The sequence below is a fragment of the Ictalurus furcatus genome, chromosome 9, assembly GCF_023375685.1.
Source record: "Ictalurus furcatus strain D&B chromosome 9, Billie_1.0, whole genome shotgun sequence".
NCBI lineage: Eukaryota > Metazoa > Chordata > Actinopteri > Siluriformes > Ictaluridae > Ictalurus > Ictalurus furcatus.
This window is the reverse complement of record NC_071263.1, coordinates 18,747,793-18,764,601: the sequence shown is the minus strand read 5'-3', so window position 1 is coordinate 18,764,601 and position 16,809 is coordinate 18,747,793. Positions and strand designations below refer to the sequence as shown.

Genomic DNA, 16,809 nt, shown 5'->3' with positions numbered 1-16,809 from the left:
CGGATTGGTTTGAAAGAGTCGATTCAGTGATTCTCTGTGCCTATCACTATTCAGAAGGCGAGAGCGCATAGACAGCCCACCACCACCTGTAGGTCATGCGCTTGTGTCGCAGCAGCGCAGATTTATTGGTATTCTTAAAGCGTACCGACAAAGTGAGGACGCAAACATGAGCCATCTCTGCGCTGGACGCAATTCTGGACATACGTGTATGTTTCTTTTACCAGACATATCCGGTATGAGTTCGATGAACTGGTGAGATTTGACAGATTTTGCTGTTTACCTATAAGTATACGCTTCCGCGTAATTACGCATTTTAGCGCGTCGCTTATCATTAAAACAGTGGTATAATCTGTTTGCTTTAATGGTTACGGTGTAATTTATATAGGTGTTACACTGCTATACGATACTGGAGTGTAACAAATCGCTCTTACAACCGACGGATTGCATGCTGAAGGCGATGCTGGGGGCGAAAATGGTGGCGAGTTAAGTTCGTGTTAAATCTGTGAACGCAGACGCAGGAGTTCAGTTTTGACTGTGAAGTTTTGGCACCACTGATGTGACTGGAAGTGCTAACAAGTTGATGGGATTTTAACATTTTGGGCAACTTCAAGGAAGATATGAGTGCTCTCCTCGCTGCTCTCAGCTCTCTCCTGCTCCTGTTCTGCTGCCACATCTGCCTTAGCCAAGCAAGTGAGTGAACAGATAATCACTGAGATCTCATCATCATCATCATCTTCATCATCATCATTATCATCATCATCTTCATCCTCATGTCAGAATCTTGCGGTACAGGCTGGTCCTCCATGACTGATTTACACGCCACGGATCTTGCTCCAAATGCAGTATTTGCTTTTGATGTTGTTTATTGGGTCAGCGGATTGAATTGAAAAGCCAGCACAAGCACACATTAGGGAAATTGTGTTTCCCCTGCTAGATTTAATAAGGACCTGGTGGGACTTAGGAAGGCCTGTTGTGGATCAAGTCAGTGAGAACTGAGTGGTAAAGGGAGGGAATGGTGCATGATCTGGATATGTTAAATGTGTATGCATGTGGCTGCACAATATATCATTCACTGATAACGTTACTTGACCAGTACTGATAGACTGCAGTAAGCCCTCTAACCAGTCACAACATTCCAGTTTTATTGTGTGCTGCAAGCATGCTGACCAATGATGCACACCGTTAGATGTTTCAGTAGATCACAGCAGTAGATCTTCTTAACAGATAAAATTTATTTGTACAAATAATTCCTCGAGGTTAACCATTTCATCAAGGATTTACCAGTTTGTTTTCAATATGGTGCAAGGTGTAACATTTGTAATAATAATTACTGTATACAAGGTTTTTTTCCCCCCATAACACACAACCCCATGTCACTCTGTATGATTAAAATAGCTGTTGTCTCGGCTATTTGCAAGCAAGAATTCGTTTCGTTATTTAAATAATTATAATTTATTTTATTTAATTGTTCATATTAAATGCACCAGACCTCCAGACTAATCGATATAATATATGCAAATTGAAAAATATCTGCTGTCAAGCTTATTGCAGAGTATGTTTTTGGCTCAGATAGCACCGTATGATTCAGCTGTCTAGAAGGTACATACAGTGTGTTGCCAAGTACATTGTGTCTGTATAATAAATGAGAAGGATCTTCTGGCCTCCCTTTAAGTCTTGAACTAGGCATAAAATTCAAGCAGTAACTCATACTTAATTAGCCTCACAGCTGTTATCCTAATTTCTTTTCTCAAGTCATGGAATTCATGGAACCATGCCCATACTGACTTCCAGCAATTTAATTTTTGCAGAGCATAACATAATCATTATTAATGCTTCTTTTTTCTTTTTCTTTTTCTTTTTTTTTTTGTTATGTAATACCATTATATCACTTTAGAGCTGGCAGTTATTCAGTTGTAACTAATTGTTCACAATCTGACTATATTCATCTTTTACATTTTTACTTAATAAAAAATCTGTTGCAAACTGTGACATTTCTTTTTAAAATACAAATACAGTAATAGGTTACATGAATGTATTACTTCTAACTAAAGTTCTCATATATCTGTATGTGTGCTGAGGTTACAGGGATGAGCCAAGTTCAAGACAAGATAAGATAATACTTTATTAATCCCCAGATGGAGAAATTAGGGTGTCACAGCAGCAGCCAAAAAAAGACAAAAAGAAAAGTAAGAAGAGTTGAAAGAGATAGTAATGAGAACAATACAGGGATATATAAAGAGTATATACAGAATGTTTAAATATGTATAGACATAAGGGTAAATTCTATATACATTATATCTATCTATCTATCTATCTATCTATCTATCTATCTATCTATATATATATATATATATATATATATATATATATATATATATATATATATATATATATATATGTATCTGTATATGCACACACATACATTTGAGCAGTATATACAGCAAACAACAATGTACAGTCCAACTATGCAAGTAACCCATGTACATATCGCATATGTACAATACTATATACATTTTGCAGCTGTATGGAATGATCAGTGTAGACATATAAGAAAAGCTTTGCAGCAGTGATGTGATTTGTGAGCAGTGCAAAAAGTACAGTATGGTACCCATATCAAACAGTGTAGCAGTATATTTGTAGTGCAGTCAAAAGTCAAAAGTAAGGTCAAGGGATAGGGTGGCTAAGTATTGTACAGCCTGATGGCTGTCGGCACAAAGGAACATCTGAAGCATTCCGTCTTGCACCTGGGGGAGATGAGCCTGTGGCTGAAGGTGCTCTCCATCTGCCGTAGCTCAGCATACAGTGGATGAAGAGGATTTCCCAAAATGGACCTGATTTTGTTTCTTATTCTCTTCTTCACCACTGTCTCCAGATTGCCCAGTTTGTGACCAACAACAGAGCTGGACTTCTTCACTATCTTGTTGAGCTTGTCAGCCTCCCCAGCCTTAATTCCACCTCCCTAGCATGTCACAGCAAAGAACAGGGCACTGGCTACTACAGACTGATAGAACATCTGCAGTAGCTTGCTGCTCACGTCAAACGACCTGAGCCACCTTAGAAAGAACAGTCTGCTCTGTCCCTTCCGGTAGAGAGCTTCAGTGTTTTCCGACCAGTCCGCTTGCTGTTGATGTGAACTCCCAGGAACTTGTACGAGTCCACCATCTCTATTTTCTCCCCCTGGATGGTAATAGGTGTTGGGGGCTTTCTGTATCGGCGGAAGTCCACAATCAGTTCTTTGGTCTTGCCGATGTTGAGCTGAAGGTGGTTATCCTCAGACCATCTGACAAAGCTCTCCACTACGCCTCTGTACTCCTCCTCCTTATCTTCACTGATGCAGCCCACGATGGAGGAGTCATCAGAGAATCTCTGGAGGTGGCATGTACCAGAATTGTAGCTAAAGTCAGAGGTGTATATGGTGAATAGAAAGGGTGAAAGCACAGTTCCTTGAGGTGCGCCAGTGTTGCACATTATCACATCTGACAGGCTGCCCTGCAGTCGGACATACTGTGGTCTGCTGGTGAGATAGTCCATGATCCAGGCCACCATGTCGTGGTCTACCCGCATGCCCCAGAGCTTTTCTGCAAGCAGGGGGGGCCGGATGGTGTTAAATGCACTTGAAAAATTGAAAAACATGATTTTCAATGTGCTTCCTGGCCTCTCCAGGTGTGAGTAAGCCCTATGCAGTAGGTAGATGATCGCATCGTCCACGCCGATTTGGGTCCGGTATGCAAACTACAGTGGATCAAGGGAGTCACTTATGATCAGCTTCAGGTGCCTCAGGACCAGTCTCTCAAAGGTCTTCATGACATGTGACATCAGCACCACAGGTCTGTAGTCATTTGAGGTACTGGGATGACTTTTCTTGGGCACCGGAACAATGCAGGAGGTCTTCCACAGTTGGGGCACCTTTTTCAGCCTTAGAGAAAGATTGAAGAAGTGTTGAAACACACCTATAGCTGTGTGGTACACACCTTGAGCAACCTGGGGTTGATGTTGTCTGGGCCCATAGATTTGTTGATTGATTATAAAGATGATGGATTATAGCGATATTTGTCAACTAGCCTCTAATCTTCCCAACTATAGAAGAGAATGAAACTCAGAGTCAGAATACATTAGCATAATAACCCAGAAGAGAATTACAACTAACTACAGAAACTCATACATATTCATTCATTTATCTTTAGTAACCGCTTTGTCCTGGTCAGGTTCACAGGAGCACTGGGCAATAATACACACTTGATTGGACATTGGACAGCAGTCTATAATTCTCACACACACACACACACACATACCTAGGGGCAATTTAGAGTAGCCATTCCACCACCAAGCACAGTCCAAGCACAGAAACTCCACATAGACAGTAACCCAAACTTAGTCAAAGCTACCCGATGTGCCATACTGTCACCCTTGTACACATTCATAAATGTAAAAAAAAATTGGCTGTTTATTCACAGTTAATAACAGCTGTTTTGCCAAACACAACTCAGCAGGACATGGAAATCCATAAAAGCACTTTACAGCGTTATGCACCATAATCACATATAACCTTTATTCATTTAAAAGAACATTACCAAATGAAGAGTATCACAGTACACAGCTATCACAGAGTACCAGGATTTATACCTTCATTTATTGAGCTTGTTGGAGGTAGTCTTTCAAAGGTAGACTTGCATTGTTTTATGTTTTTACACAAGATGCACTATACGGCCAACATGAACATCCCATTCCAGATTTAGTCCCCCCATTGCTGTTATAATAACCTCCACTCTTCATGGAAAGGCTTTCCACTATATTTTGGAGTGTGGCTGTGGGAATTGTGCTCATTCAGCCACAAGAGCATTAGTGAGGTCGGGTACTAATGTCAGGTGTGAAGGCCTGGGGTGGAGTCAGTATCCCAGTTCATCCCAAATGTGTTCAATGGGGTTGAGGTCAGGGCTCTGTACACTTTACTTGAGCTTCCACCCCAACTGTAGCAAACCATGTCTTCATGGACCTCACTTTGTGCACAGGGGCATTGTCATGCTGGAACAGGTTTAGGCCTCTTAGTTCCAGTGAAGGGAAATTTAATGCTATAGCATACAAAGATATTCTATACAGTTGTGTGCATCTGTCTTTGTGGAAACAGCTTGGGGAAGGCCCATCTATTGGCCTGATAGTGAAGCATCCACAAACCTTTGGCCATATCGCTGTTGTGATTTTTTTAACTCACCATACTTTATTTTATTATTTTTTATTGAGTTTATATAGTTACAAAGTTGTTCATTCAGTTCAATGGGTTTCATTTAAACCCCAATAACTCAAATACAAGGAGGCCTATAAATAATATCAACTTGAATCTGAACTGAATCTGAACTAAATCTGTTCTGTGAGAGGGAAGTTCAGGAGTAAAAAAGCTCTGTGCCTTCAATACATACTCAAACTATCATTGTACACATTCAAATAATTAGCTTAATATTTTGAATAGTTCGACTATGTTCATGAAAAAATTATTCAGCTTCCACAAAACAAAGTAAAGGGGCCCATGGATATTTATTTATTTATTTTACAGTTGAAGGGGTCCCTGGCTTCAAAAACGTTGAGAACCACAGATACATCCATCATACATACATCACATTTAATTGACAAGTGTCAGCCAACGTGCTGCCCAGTGCGATCAAGTAATTAGAAATAAAATAAAATAAAACATTAATAAATGAATTGAACAATAAAAGGGAATAAACGACAAAACCACCAAAGACAAGACAGGATAAATCAGATGACTACAGATTCAAGAGACCTCAAATGCCTAGACAAATAAAAATGTTTTTAAGTTGGATTTTAAATGTCAGATGTGGGCGATGCTTTTATAAAATTGTTAAGCTGTTCCATAATCTCACGGCTAAAGAACAGCTTCTATTCTCGAGCTGCCAGGCTGCCCACTTCCACCCACTCCTCCACAGTGTGAGTGCTAACCTGGATACGACACAGCCATACACAGCCCAAAATTCATCAGAACTATTCATGCATGTTATACATATTGCACTACCACATCATCTCAATGATGCATTTGCACAGTTACACTAGCCAACTGAACATAGTATGTTGTATTTAATGACTTATAGCCTGGACATGCATTAAGAAATTACCAAAAGGGGCCTGGGAACATTGCTACACCTTTAACCACCTGTTAAAATACACTATATCCCTAAGCTTTATTCATCATTAATGTTAACTAATTTACACAACACGCATTTCATCATGCTTACTTACAGTACATCAAGCAGCAAACCTAGAGAATTGTGATTTTCATTAAACTCCAGCTAGTCTTAGGTATTAGTTTTATGTATGTAGTTAAACTTGAGAATTTTAATTGTTTTAACCCGGTTATATTGACTATCATATAATTTTTATACATTTGGATTTAAACTTAAAAAACAGTATAGTGCTGAAAAATATTTACTGTGGAAATCATTCAGATAGACTACAAATGGTTGTGTGTAATTATTAATAGAGCATCCATTTTATTGTATAATGTTAATTTAATAACAGTGTATGATTAAATTTTGATCTTCTGCATTTTTGAGGAGATTGGTATGCAGTGAGCTTTTTGGTGATCTTGATCAACGATTTGCATTCATGACTATTCACAGATCGTCCTGCTGCTCCTGTCAATGTCTCTGTCAGTCACCTGAGAGCAAACTCAGCCACCGTATCCTGGAATGTCCAAGAGGGGGAGGCTGTAATTGGCTACGCCATCTCCCAGCAGGTTCTGCAAAGTTATTAAAATGATGCATAGCCCTAAAGGAATCCATCATATCAGTTGAGAAAACCGTGCAGTTTATGGCTTCATTAACTATACAGCCACTCCTCTCCAATAAACCTTCTATTTAGGAAAATAAGTTTCATGTCTTTGTGTGTGCTTGATCTTGTATGTTTTGTCCTGTAGAGACAAGATGGCCTTATGCAGCGCTTCATCAGGGAAATTAACACCACCAGTCGTGCTTGTGTGCTATGGGACCTAGATGAAAATACAGACTATATTATTCAGGTGCAATCTATCGGGCTGCATGGGGAGAGCCAAGCCAGCAAGAGGGTTCATTTTCGAACCCTTGAAAAATCAGACCACTTCCAGTCTAACATGGTGGCTCAAGGTATTCTGAGACATTTTGTTTTAATTATTTCGACATACACACCACAATAGTAAAAAGCGTTTCTTAAGATTTTTTCCAACATTAAAATGTAAGTGTTTGGCTCAATTCAATCCAAAAAATATGATGTTTCTTTTTCCAAATAACTGTTTTATATTACAGAGATTGTATTTTGGCAATTTTGACCTAAAACTAATTGATTTTTAAATTAATTACATTTCTATCAAATCAAAAATCCAACAGTACATCCATTACTAACTAATGATTGGCTTTGGATGTTCACTAATGAATGATGGATGTTCACAGTTCATTGATGTGTGTGTGTGTGTGTGTGTGTGTGTGTGCGCGTGTGTGTGTGTGTGTGTGTGTGTGTGTGTAAGTGTAGGTGACCCCTCAGTAGAAGGTCTTGATATTTCCAGGCACCTTCAGACCGGAGAGATGTTAATCATTATGACTGTGCTACTAATGTGGGCAGGTGACTGTTCAAAAACAACAAATTTAGAAATACATAATAAAAAGTCCAGCACACACAGCACACACTAGCCATAACGTTATATGATAATATGATTAATTTTATACTACTGTATTAGTATTGATGTGTTCATTTTTTTTTTTACTCAGAATGAAATTAAATTGCCATGCTAGCATTAAGAGCACATTTAGAGCTTGTGCTTGGTTTTGAATATAGCTCTTTTGGCCAGATGCCAGTGCTTAAGGGCAAAGGGATCTGATCCGCTTTCTAATCGGATGTATTTGTCTTGGTGCAGCGGTGATTGCTCTCTTCTGTAGGCAGTACGAGATCATCAAAGACAATGACTCAAACAACCACAGTAAGGAGAAGACCAAACCCCTCTCTGTGCACAGCACTCCTGATTACCATAATGGAGGGCTTCTAGGGAATAAGGTGAGCCCAATACTGCTGAAACAGATGGCTTTAATTTAATCACTGCAGTGTACAGACTGAGTCATGGACTCAAAAACAGTGACTTTTCAATTGTCAGTCACATTTATTTTATATGCAGCACTTGGGCAAAATAAAAAGAATATAGATGATAAACATTAATCATATATTAAAAACAAGATGATCATTTTTGTTTTATTTTGTTACATCTACTGGTAGTTTGGCATTCTGTAGAGCTTCCCTATAATTTTTGTGCTTTCTCTGCAACTGAGATTGTCTTGCGTATTTTGTTTTTTCCAGAGGACACCATCAGCAGTTAGCATCATTAAGGTCTGACCAGCACATCGATGCAGGAACTGGTCGATCTGCTCCTAGAGAGATCCACTAACTCATTGTTCAATAGTAATAACATCCAGCTCTGTGTAATACACTGTATTTCTGTACTACATTACAGTATGAAATAAGCAGTAGGACAATGTAAATGTAGTAGCATAGCAGTAGAAGAAGATTGATACAAATTAAACATCAATTACTGTTTGTTTAATCATGATTAACAGGTTTAATTTATCAGTGAAAGAGGCATAACATAATCAGTGTTATGTCCTGGAATAAATATTAAATATTGAAATCTGTTCATAATGAACAAATATAAATTGTCTTTAGTTCTGCTACCTATCCTCTATGCATATAAAAAATATGAAACCTGCAGTTAGTAGTAACTTTAATTGTGCAGAAATGAACTTATTTCCATAGCATCCCAAATAGGTTGAAATAAGATACAATTTTATTATCTTTACCAAAAAAAGCTACTGACATGTTACACTTTTACTACACTTCTGCACTGCCAACAAAAATACCTTAAAAAGTATATTTCTCACATAGTATTACCTACTACTTGATATACAGTATTACAACTTTATAACACGTCTGCTACAGCAATCTCCAGGTTTATAGATATAACTTGAGCTCAGTCTTTTACGAGAATAAATCTAGAAAGCCCACCTCTTAATGTTTAGCTGCACTGAAAAATAGCATTGTATTTCTGTTCTTTTGGGTGGTAGTGTGTAACCATAGTCCTACATTATATTACAAAATGTGTTGTATCTAATGAACATATGGACAACACATTAGAGACACTGTTTTGATAGTATATGTTTGTCAGTTGGAAAATAACGTTACATTTGGCATTTTGAGAATGTTATTGATAGAGGAATATAGTAGAATCATGTTTAAACTGTTACAGTAGGACACTAAGTCAGGATGCTTTCATTATCCCATAACATACAGCATTATAATACATAAGAGAATTCAATCAACTGTTGGCATAAACATTTATAATTTTATATCTACATAGTAGCCGACATTACTGCAAATGTGTCAAATTTGGATTACATAAAAAAAAAAACAACAACTATCAACTCTGAACTCTGCTTGCCTGTTTGATTGTACTCTGAATAAAATACAAATATGTCTTATGGTATCCTACTAGTAATTTACATATATGCATACACAAACATCCATCCATCCATACATTTTCTGTAGTGCTTATCCTACACAGAGTCGTGGGGGAGCCAGGAATCTATCCCAGGGAACTCGGGAACACCCTGGATTGGGTGCAACCCATCGCAGGGGACATTCGCACACCCATTCACACACTATGGACGATTTGGAAACAATGCATGTCTTTGAACTGGGAAGGAAACTGGAGTACTTGGAGGAAACCCCTGAGGCACGGGGAGAACATGCAGGTTCTGTGCACACAGGGCTGAGGCAGGAATCAAACCACCAACCCCTGTAGTGGGAGGCAAGCGTGCTAACCACTAAGCCAGCCATTTACAAAAACATTAATTATGATAATAAGTGTAATTATTAATTGCTAATTATGAATAAGCTTTTCTGTGCACAAAAGACTACATGAACTTAAATATAGAACTGAAAAGATATAGCCACTAATGGGAAATAAGGCCCTATGTTTCTTGAGTTTTAAGATGTCAACTATAATTTTTAGACATAGCTTGTATTGTGGTGACCATACATTATTATGTATCATCATACATCATTATTATGTATTGACCATAGTGATTTTAACTTTATGGTTTAAAACTGCAGTTGGGAAATCATATACCACAGAAGCTGAAACCAAAAACAAACTTTAACAAGTCAAAGTAATGAGAACACATTTTTGTGTAAAACACATCACTGTGTAAAAGCAATTCACATGTCTGAAATATTTACAGTACTGTAGAATACTAAAGAAAAACTACTGAGACCCAGTGTTGCATAAATTCAATTCAATTTGATTTATATAGCACTTTTAACAACAGACATTGTCATAAAGTAATTTTACAACAGTCGGTATGCAGATTTATATTTTGATCCCTTATGAGCAAGCTGGAGGTGTCCGAGGCAAGAAAAAAACACTCTCTGAGAGGACATGAATAAGAAACCTTGATAGGAACTAGAATCAAAAGGGAACCCATCCTCTTTTCAGTGACACCAGATAGAGGCATTATACATAATTACACGACACCTATTTCATACTACATGTGGAAAGGATGTCCAATACCAACAAATTGTGAATAGGAGTCCTGAGATAAGCACAGGGCAGTTGTTGATTACAGCAGCAGTTCTTAAATTTCAAGTCTACATTACATAGGAGAGATTATAATCTGGAGCAATGGTGAGATTTGGGCATAAATTTGTTTTTGGAAAGTGCAAATCTTTAGGGTATCCAAGTCAGACCATCCACAGCAATAAATACCAAATATAAAATATTAAAATATATATTGAACATAATTGAAATGTATAAAATATAAATAAGAAAGACGCTTATTTGGAAGATCAATTATCTTGTCAAATTTTGTCCAAAACAGAGTTATGGTATCAGTAGGAAGCAGTCATGTGAGATTCAAAAATCAGACTATTCCCGCTACAAACTTTACTGTGATATAGTTCAGAGTGTTGACTGATTCCAGTTACTTTTACATCCAAATTTAACCGGGCGAAGATGTAAATAAAGCGTTCAAACGACTGCTGCATTTTTTTCACATGAGGCTGATTGAACGATAAGGTTTTGATATTGTTCTTGATGGTTATGTTAACGTCCACTAGATGGCGCCTGCGCAACGGTCACAATGTTGACGCATGCGCAAACAGTAGTATATACGCTATAGTAGAAACGCTTGCAATGCATTGTTGTTAACATGAACTATTTCCTAATAGTAGGGCTGTGGATAGCTAAGCTAGCTGCTCGTCAAGCAGTACTAAGCTAACGGAAAACAGTTTTCACACCAGGTTGGCAGCCGCTGGACAGGATTACTAACACCAACTGTCTTGTATTTCTCTCTCTGATATTTTAAATATTGCAATTATCAACTTGACGCTTTTAACGTTATTCAACGGTGAACAGCTGAGCTAATGCTAGTGAGCTAGCTCCCAAGTTAGGCTACAGGCTATTTAGTTAGCTCTTTAGCTAGTTTGCTAATTTAGCATGTCACTATCTCATGGAGTAGTGTTGAGAAATACACTTTTGTTATGCTGATGCGTTGTTGTGGTCTGTGGGACACATTATGAACTTCTCGCCCGTGTTAGGTCGATAACGGTTGGTCAAAAGTTTTCTCACTACAAATGTAAGTGTGTGTTAACGTGGTCCATTGAGCTGTTTATTTATCTTGTTTGTTTGTTTGTTTGTTTGTTTGAGGTATCTAACGCTGGTTGACAGTTGAATAGAAAAGCTAGCTAGATGGACAGACGTGTTTCCTTTTTAATTCTCAGTGGCACATAGTCTGTCAGCATTAGCTAATGAGGAAACCCGGATTAGAAACTGCGTATATGGTTTTATTAGGCGGTCTTTTATAATGTCCAAACAAGATCGTTTAGTTCGTTTTCTATATGAAACCGTTTTAAACCCAGTATGATTAATGTAACTGTGATCTGCTGCCGATTAAGATATGCTCAGTGAAGTTGAGAAGGAAATTTGAATGAGCTGATTAAACGGCTAGTCTTGGCTTTGTGTGGATCTGGAAGAGGAAGATGACAGTGTAGGAGGGGTGATGATTGAGAGTCGACCAGAAGAATCCTCGGAGACTGCTAGAAAATGCCCAGAAGAAAACAATCAAATCCACAGCCTGTCAAATGTAAGTGTTACTTTTACGTGTGTGTGTGTGTGTGTGTGTGTGTGTGTGTGTGTGTGTTGCTAGCTTGGTGAGTTTATCTGCAGGACAAAGTTCTGTCAAAAGTGGGACTGCAAACACACACAGAGCATGTCTTTCTGAATTATAGCTTGTCATCCTTTTATTTACAAATCCCACGTCTGTTATTTTATTAATATGCAATATTAGTCTTATAATGCATATGTCGTATTGTCCCAATCCCACAACTATCTTGAAATGTTCTCTGCCTGTCTTTTCTTCTTCCGTTTCATTCTTTCCTAGCTTCATTTCCTTTTGAAATGAGTAGATCTCCATACCCCTCCCTGTCTTTATCTGTGTCCTTTCTATGGTTCCTTCCTCACTTTCCTCCTCCCTTTTCCTCTGTCGGTGCTGACTGCTCACCGCACTGTTAAGAAAACCTTTCCGTTATAGCCGGTCTTTTAGTTCCTGTTGCTTCACTTAAATGAAACGAACAGGCCGATGCACCTTTTGTCATAGGCTTTGTGGCTCTGAACCGTTTTACATTTGATAGTACATTTTATCGGGAATGTAACACTCTTAGTAATTTGTTATTGTTTTTTATTTAGTGGGGCCTGAAGGTGATGCTGTTGGTGTTGGGAATCCAGAGAGTTTGGTTCTGGAGAGTGATTTCCTCCTTGAACAGGATTTTGGAGAGAATGACTACAGGATCATAGGATTTGACCATAGAGACTCTGGTTGTAATTTTAAATGTCACAGTATTTTAGTATACTTCAGTCTAAAAAAAAAAAACAAATACACAAAATAAGCCCACATAGTACTTCCCATCCTTTTTCCAAAGGCTCATGAAACACATGTTCCGGCATTTCTTTACAGATTCAGTAACTGCTGACATGGGAATTCCAGCATACGCCTTCAGCGACGAGGACTGCTCCAGTTACAACCGCCTCAGCATGGAAAGTGACTTTGAGGACCCCCGAGACACCGAGAGCGAACAGGAGGAGATGGGCGGAGACTCAGCCTTTGCCCCGTACCTCTCCTGCAGGCAGTGTGGCCAGCTCCTTGGTGATCCCCTTAGCGGGGCCCTAGACGTAGCAGGACTCTACTGCCTTCAGTGTGGTGGTGAAGAGAGAGGAGTAGAACAGAAACATGAACAGGGAAAGGAGGGTGTGTCTGCTCAGGGCTCCCAGCACAAAGGGCACAGGGCGAAGTCTACCCCGAACTCCTACAAAACTTACTCTTGTAAACTGTGCAGCTTTACCTCACGCTACTCCAACCACCTGAAGCGGCACATGAAAACACACAACGGCGAGAAGCCGTACCAGTGCCAGTACTGCGCGTACGCGTCAGTTCAGCTGGTTAACTTACAGAGACACGTGCGCACGCACACTGGGGAGAAGCCATACAAATGTGACTACTGTACATTCGCATGCAACTCCCTAGGCAACCTAAAGAGGCATCGACGCATGCACACTCAGGAGAAGCCCAACAAGTGTAGCCAGTGTGAATACCGTGCAAGTAGCAGCCACACCCTAAATCGACATATGATGGTACATAAGACGGATACATCCACAGCCGTGGTGGAAGGTATATGTATGTTCAGACAATGAACATATGAATTGAATAGATAAATAGAAATGATTTGCAATTAAAACTATTGTAGATAGTTCTGAATTCTCTGCCTAAGAGTTAGTAATTGCATGTTTCTAGTTAGACAAAGAGGAACCACACATTGCACAGCATGCATTTAAACAGTAAGCATTTAAAATGTAAAGGGAAGTAAGAACAATCAAGTTCCTTAAACTGAACTTCCCCACAGAGAGGAAGAGGTTTATTCTGCCTCTGCCTCACAAAAAACCCCTGCTTTTTCTGTGTGTCTTTTGCAGAGAGTGTAGGGTCTGATCTGAATCTGCACCTTAGTGCTGATCCAGACTTCCTGCAAAGTATTGGGAGCCTGCATGCTGATCGTCACCCTCCCAGTTTGCTGGAGGCTGAAGCACTAGGCCAGGAGTCGGAGCCTATGGCTGAGCTGCTTTTCCCCTTCGCATGTCGAGTGTGTGGCTTGGCTCTGGATGACGAGGAAGGCGAGGCCATGCACATCTGCAGCAAGTGCACTCTGGACATGCTAGCTAAGAGCTCTCCATCTAGCCCCGAGAAAGGTGACAAGCTTTTCTCATGCACTTCATGCCCCTTCATCACACAGTACCCCAACCACCTGGTGCGGCACATGAAGACTCACAGCGGGGAAAAGCCTTACAAATGTCCGCAGTGCAACTACGCCTCGGCCCACTTCGACAACCTGAAAAGGCACCACCGCGTGCACACGGGTGAGAAGCCCTACAAGTGCCACCTGTGCGACTACGCTTGCGGAAACCTGGCTAACCTGAAGCGACATGAACGCATCCACTCGGGTGCCAAGCCCTTCCAGTGTACCGTGTGCAGCTACAGCTGTAACCAGAGCATGAATCTGAAGCGCCACATGCTGCGCCACACTGGCGAGAAACCACTTAAGTGCCAGGAGTGTGCATACACCACGGGTCACTGGGACAACTACAAACGGCACCAAAAAAAGCACGGCCACTCCCCTGAAGAGTGGCTGAAGATGCCATTGCCAGAGAAGGAGGAGGAGGAAGAAGAAGGCGAGATGTAGCGTTGTGGGTTTTTTGTTTTTTTTTTATAATTTTTTTATGGAATTCTTTTCTCATGCTCTTAATACCTAGCAGACGTTGCCTTACTCTTTTAATATTGCAGAGGTGCATATGGCAGGAGTGTCATACTATGTTTGACCCCCTAATTCAAATTGAATGCAGGTAATAGTAATGACAGTTATAAGACCACTATGAAATAATGTTATCAGCATGCTGAACAACAGAGAAGCAAGAATATCACTGCAAGCAGGCATGGGAGTTGGCTTTAAAGTTTAAGCAATGTTTAATCTGTAGCACAAACCATTCATATCCGGTGTGTGGAAAGCTTTAGGCTTTTAAATTTAGACAAGGAACTGGAGAATTGTGGTTATACATCTGTTACTATAAAGCTGGTCTGATTAAGCTGACTCAAAGGCTGAAGTTTTAATAACATCTCCATTCGTATCAATTTTATCTGATTGAGTGAAAGAGAATTGCAATAAAGATAATGAGTCATCTTTTTCTAGGTTGATACTATTTTAATTTCAAATTCTATATTGTGGATTTGATTACACTGAAAACCTCTGGTTGCTGCTAAATTATGTAGGATGTACAAATATGTAGGTGCTTTTCTGGATTTTACTGTAAAACAATTGTCAGCTGCCCCTGCACCAATGCTGCACTGATTGTGTGTGTGTGTGTGTGTGTGTGTGTGTGTGTGTGTGTGTGTGTGTGTGTGTGTGTGTGTGTGCACACACGTGTGCGCACACAGGGTCTTCCTGGCCCTTAACACTCACTTTAGTTCCGTGGGAAGTGTGTGTGTTTGTGTGACTTTTTCTAAGTGACTTTGAAACAGTTTTTTTTATTATTATTATTATTTAAGTTGTGTGGTGCCTACTGTGAAATTTCATATTTCATGACAAATAAACCCAAGAAAAGGGCTAAAGTTTGTTTGGAGAGGACCTCAATGGGGGGAAAAAAGGAAAGAGACCACATCTGCTATTATTATTTTATTGACACATTCACAGACAGCACATTTCTCTGATTGTAGGTGTCTTAATGGTTGTGACGCTATGCTTTTTGTACAATATATTTTTTTTTAAATAGTAAAATATATTTTGTACAGAAAGAGCATGACATTTATAAAACGGCCAAGATCATTAGTCATTCAGTGAAATCAGGGATTAAGTCAACATATTTTATGCACAATTATGGACATGATGTTTGCTATATAAATATATATTGTCAAAATGATTATTTGTGTACTGTATGTTATTTTTGTGGTTTTCATTTGCTTTATTGTTGTGGGGACTTGTCAAGTGACCTTTGGCTTTGTAATAAAACGAGTTTGTTTGTTTTTTTTTAAAGGACATGTCTTGATATTTCTTTACACTGAAAATATAGAAGGAATATTGGAGCTTCTCTCTAAGCATTTGAGGCCACTTGCCTCTAGAGATCAGTATAGAGCTTGTAAAAAAAAATGCCAAGCATTATTATTACACCTATTATAAGGCTCTCTTCATTTTTAGAGAACTGAAACAGGTGTGAGTAGTAAATGTGAACACACTGCTCTATGGATTGTGGATGAGAAACAGTACTTTTCAGTAACCCTACACAGAGCTGTGTTGCTGGCTGAAATCACGGCGCAGTAGCTGGTTGAAGGGGACCAAACCTCACTAAGACTCCTGACTTGGTTCCAGTTTACCAGCCACTAAGACGTGCTGCCCAGCAAAACATGTGGATGTGCTGCATTTCACACTTAATGCATTGAGGCAATGTGTGGAGAACCACATTCTTATTCTGTGATAATCTAATATCAGTACTATACACTCCCACAGAAGAACTGAATAATTTGATATAATAAATGAAATCTACTTCCATTGTATTAAGCTTATAAATATTTGTTGTTATATAAATTGTTGACCCCACTAAGCAGAAAAGGATCCCCATGGACACCCCAATCATTAAAAGTCTACAAGGATGTGTTGTGGTAACTGGCTTGAAAGTGGTTGGAAAATACGAAG

The 16,809-nt window shown here is 39.3% G+C and overlaps 2 protein-coding genes across 2 annotated transcripts; both read left to right on the top strand.

Annotated features, from left to right (window-relative positions):
- Positions 1-607: 607 nt before the first annotated feature.
- fndc4b (fibronectin type III domain containing 4b) lies at positions 608-9,978 on the top strand. Its single transcript, XM_053632360.1, has 6 exons — positions 608-690; positions 6,630-6,745; positions 6,926-7,130; positions 7,513-7,602; positions 7,895-8,031; positions 8,329-9,978. The coding sequence occupies exons 1-6, from the start codon at positions 618-620 to the stop codon at positions 8,362-8,364; spliced, it is 657 nt and encodes a 218-aa protein (XP_053488335.1). The 5' UTR covers positions 608-617; the 3' UTR covers positions 8,365-9,978.
- Positions 9,979-11,248: 1,270 nt separating this feature from the next.
- On the top strand, positions 11,249-16,145 carry LOC128613006 (zinc finger protein 513). The gene is made up of 4 exons (XM_053633524.1): positions 11,249-12,164; positions 12,767-12,895; positions 13,035-13,745; positions 14,045-16,145. Exons 1-4 carry the CDS (start codon positions 12,125-12,127, stop codon positions 14,806-14,808), a joined length of 1,644 nt encoding a protein of 547 aa, XP_053489499.1. The 5' UTR covers positions 11,249-12,124; the 3' UTR covers positions 14,809-16,145.
- Positions 16,146-16,809: the final 664 nt, after the last annotated feature.